At 53.5% G+C, this 9,664-nt stretch overlaps 1 protein-coding gene across 1 annotated transcript; it reads left to right on the forward strand.

Annotated features, from left to right (window-relative positions):
* The first annotated feature begins 6,194 nt into the window (after positions 1-6,194).
* Positions 6,195-9,109, forward strand: SOX1 (SRY-box transcription factor 1). Its single transcript, XM_045821491.1, has one exon. The coding sequence runs from the start codon at positions 6,587-6,589 to the stop codon at positions 7,745-7,747; it is 1,161 nt and encodes a 386-aa protein (XP_045677447.1). The 5' UTR covers positions 6,195-6,586; the 3' UTR covers positions 7,748-9,109.
* Positions 9,110-9,664: the final 555 nt, after the last annotated feature.

The following is a 9,664-nucleotide window of genomic DNA, read 5'->3' on the forward strand; positions in this document are numbered from 1 at the left end:
GTGTGGACACGGGAATGTAGACGTCCTCCCGTGTCCACGGGCGACTCTCGCTCTACGCGCCCACTGCACCCCAGAGTCAGGAACTGCGAGGGTGGCTGTTGACTGGGGTGGGGAGGCGCTGTGACCTCCGGGCTAGCTCTAGGGCCGGGGGGCCGGGGGCGGGGAGCCCAGGGAGGGCTTGTGACTTTAAAGACCACTCGACAAAACCGCGCGTAGAGCTGCGCTCAACCCAGTCCTCCGCCCCAATGGTTTGGGCTGGGTGGGCACCCTCGGAGAGACGCCAGGGCTCAGGTTTAAGGGCAGGTAGCCTGGCTGAGAGTCTCCTAGGAAAGAAGCTCGCAAAAGAAGGCCAGTCGACTGAGCGGCCGGAGGAGCTGGAGCTGGCTGTGAGGCCTCGGCGGGCGGCCTGGAACCCAGCTTCGCTGGGGTCCCGCCGCCCTCCCTACCGAGCGCTGGCAATTCCGCACCGTGCGGAGGGCGCGATGCTCCCCTCGGGTCCCAGTGTTTTCCTCCCCTTGTCTTTTTTCTTTCATTCATAAACCTGGTGGCTACAGACGCAGCTTGAATATTGACGTCTCTCCCCCAACTGCTCCGCCGTTAACCCAATTACAGAATTCATCAAGAACTGTGTTGAATTATCTCTTTCCATACAGTATCAGCATTAGCCTAATTAAAAGCTATAATGTCTGATATAATGATTAAATCGTTAGCTCTGCTGTAGGGAAGCAATATTTTGTTTTCCCTTCAATTAGAAGCTGATTGAGGTTTTCAGAGCAGGTCAGCTGTGAAATTTGAATTATATGTGTGAGTACTGCTCACAGGGTGAGCCCCTACTCGAAAGCTCCCAGAGATTCTCCAAATGCTTTCACCCAGAGAGCTAGGAGGCACAAAAAACACAAACGCACGCACACATACGGTTGTTTGCTCTTCGCTGTGAATTTACGAATCCACACTGATCGCTGTAAAAAGAAAGCCTTGCTTTCGAAGGGAAGGGCTTTATTCCCGCTTTCCTGCAGACGTTCCGCCAAAGCCCTCTAAACCGGGACGCTTCCAGTCGAGAGAGGACGGTGGACTTGCACACTCAGGGAAGCTACACAGATCTGCTCTGTTGCTGTCCCTAATGCCACAGATGTCTCTCGAAGTTCCATACTGGCAAGCGATTCTCTATACCTTCCCCTCCCCCTCTCCCCCCTTTTCCATGACTATTATTTTCTTTTAAAACAAAAACCACCACCAACAAAAACTTTTGCGCTTTGACTCCTTCTTCCGGACTAAGGCGGGGGGGGGGGGCGGGTGTCAAGCGAGCCGGGGGACCGGGAGAGACGAGCACCCCCCACGACTCCCAGGCCCGTCGCCCGCGCTCCCTGGGGCTCAAACCCCACAACGCGCGCTGTGAGCTGCAGGAGATGCACAGGAGCGCGGCGGCGGAAAGCGAGGTCCTCAGGCCGCGCAGCTCCGCAAGGCCGGCGAGGGCTGTGGCGGCCAGTAGACGGCGATCGCGGCCCGCTAGGCAGCATCAGGGCAGGCGCGCTCGGGGCCTGGGCCGAGGCTCCGCAATCAGGCAGACTCACGCCGCGCCTCCCGCTACTTGGTGCAGTTGAGCTTGGGCGGGGGCTCTGGGCGTGGGGCGAGGGTGAGAAGGGGGACCCAGCCTCCGCCCCGCAGCTTCCCCCTCCAGCCGGTACCCCGGCGGGAGCCGAGGTCCCTTCCCACGCTGGCGTTTCCTCGGCTTCTTCCTGTTCTGCGCCTCCTTTAGGAGGTCCTCTTGTTGGCCGAGGTGACCTCGAAAGCCTCTTCCTATTGAACCGTCTTCACTTCTTTTTCTCTGCCCTACGCTTTCGTTGCCGCCTTCTCCTCTTCTTCGTTCAGATCACTCTTTTCTCTCCCAAAGTCCTGCCTAGGAATTGGCGGCTCCCTAATAATTTGGCTCCCTAGAACTCTGGTTTCAGCCCTTTGGGGCGACACCAGAGCCTGCAAGGCTGTGCCCTGGGCTGTCCACGGAGGCGTCTACACGTGTCCTGAGTACTTCGGGTCTTCAGAAGCCCCTGGAACTGAACTGTGCGAGGGCAGCGGGCACAGGTGGACACCTCTCCCGGGAGAGTGTCACCAGGACTGGCGGTCTGTGCCAAGGCGGAAGAAGACAGGAAGAGTTTTGAGTTTTCGTTTTCCTACCCTGACCTTTGTCTCCCCAGAGTTCCCAACCTGTCCACCTCTTTGCTTGCCGGGAGTTTGAGGCTGATACTGGTATTGAAACTCGCTTCTAGGTGCCTGAAAGGTAGCTTCCAGTTAAAGACAGCTAGTGGGGAGGGAGAGGGCTCTGTCCAGTGACCTATTTCCCAGGTTTCTCCTGAACCCAGCAGGGGTGCGGGAAGCAAAACCCACAAGTTTTAGTTCCTCTATATAGGAAGTTTAAGCTAATGGTATTTTATTTGAAGTCCAATACTCAATGTATTTGAAAGTCAAGAGCTCGTGTATTTCCTAAATACATTGCATACATATGTACACATATGTATTGTGTGTACACATGCATGTGTATCTATACACACATCTTGTGTATATAGTTGTGTGTGTATTCTGTATATACACAGGTGTGTATAGGTATGCATATATTCTGTATTCTATGGGTACATGTGTACATATGTATGAAAATATTGTGTATACACATGTGTGTATACATGCACGTGTGTGTACTTACTCTCTTCTAATGATGGCTTGGATCTGAATTTTCTTTAAGGATCATGCCCACAAGTGAAATAAAAGAAGAGAAAGCATCTTTACTTACCTACATGTCTAAAGTGGATCTTCCCTTTGGCATTTTGAGTATAGAGGCACAATGAAGTTTCTGAGTTGGCAAGAGAGCAAATTTTGTCAATCAACAGTGAAGCAATCTTTCCCTAGGGGTCTAGGCTCTGGCATTTCTTGGAACTAGTGTACTCTGTCTTCAAATCCTCCAGTGCTTGGCCTTTGAGAATGTCCTCAGTTTGAAGGAGGCCCCTGCCAGCCTGGTGGGGGGTGGAAGGGAGAAAGAGAAGAGGGAGAAGAGGTGTTTTTCAAACTAGCTTTGGACTGTTCTTTATTTTTAAAGAGTAACTGGGGAGAGGGGTCAGAAGAAGCAAAAAAAAAAATGAGGCTCCCAAAAGCCATTAGCGGCAGGAGTTGATATGACACGCTTCAATCTCTGTGCCAGGCTGGAAGGCACCAAGAGGTCTGGCACGCAGTGCCCTGCCATTGCCTAATTGGCACAGGCGGCAGCTGCCAATCATCTACCCCTTGGCAACAAGTTACACCTGCAGCTCCGTGTTAATGCTTAGGCACGTGGGCACCCATCGTGTGTGCCTGCTTGGGCCCAGGGAGCATCTCCTTACTGAAAGGGACTTACAGAGAGTGCCCCAAACGCTAAGCACTCGTGTGATCTCATAAAAAGCTAAACCATTTACTTCCTACTTAGGTGCTCTAGAAAACAAGGGTAATGTAGTCGAATTTGGAAACAATTTTCAGGACTATGTAGAAAGAAACTAAAACATTTCAAAGTCAGCTATCCAAGTTCCCCAAAACATAAAGCATTCCTGCAATGCACACTGGAGTGCAGGGTGTTTATAAAATAAATTGCTCCATTGATATGGAAAATAATGTGTCAACCTTGGTTCATACAAAGTATTTTCAGGGGGTCTTGGGCTATTTGGTTTGAAATCTAAATTGAAAAGCAGAGGGAAGAAATTTTTCAGTTGCTAAGTAGATAATATAGTTTATAATTTGTAAACCATTTCCTTTATTTCAGTCTTGCTGACTTTCCATGACACACTGCATCTCACTGCACACCCATCGCCTCCTAAATAATCAAAGGAAAAATGGATCTATAGCATTCTTAAACTATATTCTTGTTCTTTGTGTTGTTGTTGTTGTTCATTCACAATGTAACTGATATTTGGAGGTAGTACAAGAACAAATCAAAAGATTTAACAAACTCGATTGCTGAAATAAGAAGGTAGTTTGAAAACCAAGTTTATAGCCTAGATATTTAGTGAAAAATAAATATAAAATGACATTTCTTTTCTAATATAATTATATATTATTCAATGAGTTCACTATTAAATGCTGAATAGCCCAAAATGAAAGCAGCTTAATCTCTGCAGAGACCAATTTGCTGTTGCATTGCATACTGTAGCAACCTTGCAATAAAAAAGCTACTGTAATAATCATAGTAGTTGGCAGGAGAGAAAGCACTATCCCTGTACCTTGGGCAAGCAGTAGGGTCAGGAAATCCACCACCTCAGAATTTCTTTTAAATAATGGAGGGGGTAAGAAGAGGCGTCACGTGTTCGCTGACCAACATAGTTAAACATCCTTATTAGGACCCTTACAGTCGTTATCATATGTTCATTTCTGTTACAAGAAGGTCAGCCATCGCCTTTGGCTAGGCTCCACTTCACCCAGCAGCCATCTCCTGAGCGCTTTCCTCTCCGGAGCTCGGGGAAGTTGCCCCGTTGCTCCGTCAGGACGCAGGAGGCGTGCGTGGTGGTCTCCATGGATTTTCTGCCAGAAGTCTTCGGGCCACTTTCGTATCATTCGGATGGGAACCGAATGGGCAATGGTGTTATCGAAGACACTTGAAGGTTTATGAATTATAACCGCAGGGGGACGCCTCAGTCACTCCAGGAACCAGGCCTTCCGTTTGCAAAACGCAGGGAAAGAGCATCTGCCCTTGGTCCCCAGGCCCCACTTTGCCCACTCGCTTTCAGGGGGGCCTCACTCGATTCACGCAGTTTTCCAAGTTCTTAGGCAAACAGCTTGTGGAAGATGTTCTACAGAAGAGCGCGGGCTGCCTCTGTCTTGTGCGACTTTAAACTTTTTAAACTGGTGTGAAGTGACTGGAGTCCAGATAGATTTTGTTTTCAACCTTCCTAGAAATTCCTTTTTAGGAGGAAGCCAAATTGAGAAGAGTCTGTAACTGTAATAGCCAGATTCTTTAAAGACGCCCCTCAAATAAAAAAAAAAGTTCAGGGCTGATGCTAAAAAATGCTATGGGGCCAAGCTCGACACAAATGCTCCCCCGTTATGGGAATTACTGGGGCCTGGACTGTGAAGGCCTTCCCTACGAGAGGGGGCACTGGAGAACTTCAGTACACGCGGTGGTGAAACACGCATCCATGGGAGGGCGAGGGCAAGTAACCGCGTTTCCCACGCCTCGCAAGATCTCCCGTGTGTGTGTGTGTGGTGGGGGGAGTGCTTCCGAGTTGTGTACCTTGGACGGTCTTTCCAGCTCCCAAGGTCGCGCCCCTCCTTTCCAGCCCAGGGGCCGAGCAGAGGGCGGGGCTCCTGCCGCTGTCCTGCCTCAGTCCGCAACTTTCCCTTTCCGGGCTGGGGCAGAGTTGTCGGGAAGGGGTGGGCAGAGGAGGAGCTGAGTCAAGGATGCGCTCAGTTAAAAGTGGCTGGGGGTTGTAATCCTCACCCCCACCCCCTCCCTGAATGACTCTATCTTCGTCTTGCTTTTAAATCCAATCGTTTACCGTGCGGAGCGCGCGGGCGGGGAGGAGCGAGGGTAAGCTCAGAGTTCGCCGCCACCGCGCGCGCTCAGGAAGCAGCTTGGCTGTGACCCCCCTCCCTGGCCTCCTTTCCCCCCCTCCTTCCTGCCCCTGTTCCCCCTCCTTTCTCCCCTCCTCCCCATTCCGCCGCCCGCGCCCAGAGTATCTACTCCCTCCCCACGTCACTCGCCAGCGCGCCATGCAAATCACCGCCGCCGCCAGCTCCCATTGGCCGCGGCACGCTCATTTAATGGCAGCCCGGGCCGGCGTATGGCTGCTGGGCCCCGCGCGCCGCCGGCCCCGTGTGCGCCTCCGTTTGCAGCGCACCGCCCCGGGCAGGCAGCGGGCATCTCCGGCTTGGGGGCCCCAGTTTTCCGGCCCTCTTTGCGCGCCTGCGCTCCCTCGGAGGCCTCCGGCCCCCTCCCCAGCTGCCCCGTAATCCCCCCGGTCCCCCTCTCCTCCCCCCTCGTCGCCTTGCTCCCCCCTAGGCACCTGGGACCCGCACATGCCCAGCGCACGCGGTGCGCCACCCTGCTAGAAGTTGCAGCCCCGGAGTTGGAGGCCTCTGAGGACCAAGTGGAGGAGAAAGGAGGCAGCGCGCGGCGGCGGCGGCGGCGGCGGCGGCGGCGGTGGCGGCGGCGGCCGGCAAGGAGGAGGCACAGAGTCCCGGAGCGGGCCCTGCGCATCGCTCCGGTCCCGAAAAGTGGAGCTGCAATTTGGCCACGACTGCACCTGTTTGCACCGCTCTTCCGAGGGCAACCCAGTTGGGGCGGCGGCGAGGACCGCGACCCCAGCCATCACTCTCTTTGGCAAGTGGCTCGCGCACGAAAAGAAACTTTCCACCTGTGAGCCGGACCGGCGCTGAGTGCGTGTATTTTGCCTCCTTTTTGTTGTTTTTGCCTCCACCCCCCGCCTTCTTTTCTCTGCTAAGACCTCTCCTTACACACCCACCCCAAAGTTTAGCTCTGTTTTGAGTCCCTCTCCATCTCCCTGCCTCCCTCTCCCCGGCCGTCTATGTTCCAGGCCCTCTCTGCGCGGTGCCGGTGAACCCGTGAGCCGCCCTAATGTACAGCATGATGATGGAGACCGACCTGCACTCGCCTGGCGGCGCCCAGGCCCCCACGAACTTGTCAGGCCCGGCCGGGGTGGGCGGCGGTGGGGGTGGCGGCGGCGGCGGCGGTGGCGGCGCTAAGGCCAACCAGGACCGGGTCAAGCGGCCCATGAACGCCTTCATGGTGTGGTCCCGCGGGCAGCGGCGCAAGATGGCCCAGGAGAACCCCAAGATGCACAACTCGGAGATAAGCAAGCGCCTGGGCGCCGAGTGGAAGGTCATGTCCGAGGCCGAGAAGCGGCCGTTCATCGACGAGGCCAAGCGGCTGCGCGCGCTACACATGAAAGAGCACCCGGATTACAAGTACCGGCCACGCCGCAAGACTAAGACACTACTCAAGAAGGACAAGTACTCGCTGGCCGGTGGACTGCTGGCAGCCGGCGCTGGCGCTGGCGGCGCGGCCGTGGCCATGGGCGTGGGCGTGGGCGCTGCGGCCGTGGGCCAGCGCCTCGAGAGTCCCGGAGGTGCGGCGGGAGGCGGCTACGCGCACGTCAACGGCTGGGCCAACGGCGCCTACCCCGGCTCGGTGGCAGCCGCAGCCGCGGCCGCAGCCATGATGCAGGAGGCGCAGCTGGCCTACGGGCAGCACCCGGGCGCGGGCAGCGCGCACCCGCACGCGCATCCAGCGCATCCTCACCCGCACCACCCGCACGCGCATCCGCACAACCCGCAGCCCATGCACCGCTACGACATGGGCGCGCTGCAGTACAGCCCCATCTCCAACTCACAGGGCTACATGAGCGCCTCGCCCTCGGGCTACGGCGGCCTCCCCTACGGCGCCGCGGCCGCTGCAGCCGCAGCGGGCGGCGCGCACCAGAACTCGGCCGTGGCGGCTGCGGCGGCCGCGGCGGCCGCATCGTCGGGCGCCCTGGGCGCGCTCGGCTCTCTTGTCAAGTCGGAGCCTAGCGGCAGCCCGCCAGCCCCAGCGCATTCGCGGGCACCGTGTCCCGGGGACCTGCGCGAGATGATCAGCATGTACTTGCCGGCCGGTGAGGGCGGCGACCCGGCGGCTGCAGCAGCCGCCGCGGCGCAGAGCCGACTGCACTCGCTGCCACAGCACTACCAGGGCGCGGGCGCGGGCGTCAACGGCACGGTTCCCCTGACGCACATCTAGGGACTCTGGGGGAAAGGCGGCCCGCGCCGGCGCCGAAAGAACTGGAGCAGGTGGCCCGCCCGGGGCACCCGGCCTCGCCCAGCACGGCCTTGCTTTTGTATAGACGTTTCCACACTCTTGTAAAAAGGAAAACACTGGTGACGAACACTAGGTGACACATACCCCCTGCCCCCGATTCGCTTTCCTGGGAGTTTCTGGCGACCTCTAGAAGTGGACACAGTCGTGCGTTTTAGACTGAACTTCGACGTTTTCTTGAGACTTTTTGTACAGTATTTATCACCCACAGAGACAGAAAGCCTTTCTTTGCTCGAGAGGACACAAAGACCAAGCAAGAGGCGACTCCAACTTTCCTATTCCACGGCGCGCTCACTCTCATCCCGCATCGCTTCCTGATGGCGTTTAGTTGCCGGGGACCCAGTGCCGGAAGCTGTTCTCATTTGTTATCGATGTAGTAAGGCAGATCCAAACACAAGTTTTTTTGTAGTTGTTACCGTTTGCAGGGTGGGGGGGTTGTTAATTTATACAAAGAATGCCCCCATCCCTTTCTGACGGCAGCGTTATATTCTGGGTTTTGTAAAACTTTTCTGTATCTGAGCTTTTCCATTTTTCTTGTTTTGTAATTATTTCTTGTAAATGCTTTGTGAAATTTTTATTTTAGGCGTTTCGGCGTGGGGAAGCGTATTAAGATTATGTATATAGTTTCCTAAAAAGTCTGTCTTTTTCATGTAGAAACACGGAAAAGATGCCCCCCTTTCAAACTGCATCGAGTTTTGACTTAATAAATTCAAGAGAGAAAAAACTCGTTTTCCCCATAAATTTGAAACGTGCTAATTTTATATGCATGTTTTATGAGCTCAAAATACAATTAGTAAATCTGACGAAGGAGAAATTATCAGCATGCACTAAAAATGAGGGGACCCCAGGGGGGAGAGTACCATTTTCACGGGGCTTCATTCATTGGGAGATAAGGAAGTTAAAATCAATAGATTATTTTGTAGAGTTCACAGTATTAAAACAGAATAGGAAATAATTACCAAAAACCCCATTTTATATTCTGGCCCTTTGGTGTGTTTTTATTTCTGGCTGGCCCGGCGAGTGTTTTGATTCCTTGCTGTGGGCTTTGCATCCTCTCGCTGGCCCCTGTCTGTGTTGCCAGGAGAGAAGACCCCAATGGCGGGACCAGGCCAAGGTTGGATGACAAAAGACCATGGCAGGGGCACCAGTGACCCCTATTCCCCTGCAACTAAAAAGATTACAGGTGAAATTTAGATTTGGCTCTAGGAAACACAATCTCTGAACCAAACTGTACGGCAACTGAGCCCCCTCAGTCCCTCTTTAGCCCCTTCCTCTGGCTTATTTCTTCTTGGGAAACAGCAAAATAATTTTGTTGGATTTTCTCTCTCTCTCTCTCTCTCTCTCACACACACACACACACACACACACACACACAATTGGCCAACTCCCCCAACCTCGCCTTGAACTGGGATGCAAGTTGCTAACCTGTGTGAACACAAAATGATGTGTTTATTATTCCTGATGAGATCTGAGGTTGTTTGATGCTTTAAATTTTTTAATTATATTTTTTCTAGGTGTTTATTGGTACATTGCAGGGTTTTTTCTGGAATTTAAAGTTTTCTGTAAAACTTTGTCTTCAAGTAATCTGACAGCATTAAATATTGCATTTAAAAGTTATACTGTAGCAAATACATTTTGAAATTAGTCACAACATAAAAGTGAAAAGAGAAACCTTTAGCCTAGATCAAAATATGTTGATTTCATCAACCCCCTCATTATCTCAACATCTTTTCTTGCTCTGGAATGAGTGTAGACTATCCATTCAAAAATAGGCCCATGGTGGTGGGTTAATGAGAACCAAACGGAGCCTGCGTTCAAGCATCGTTTTAAGTAAAATGCTAA

The sequence above is a fragment of the Phyllostomus hastatus genome, unplaced genomic scaffold (assembly GCF_019186645.2).
Source record: "Phyllostomus hastatus isolate PE091 unplaced genomic scaffold, TTU_PhHast_1.1 phas_scaffold_46, whole genome shotgun sequence".
Lineage (NCBI taxonomy): Eukaryota > Metazoa > Chordata > Mammalia > Chiroptera > Phyllostomidae > Phyllostomus > Phyllostomus hastatus.

Coding starts and splice junctions, on each gene's coding strand:
- SOX1 (XM_045821491.1), top strand. CDS start 6,587: ATGTACAGCATGATGATGGAGACCGACCTGCACTCGCCTGGCGGCGCC.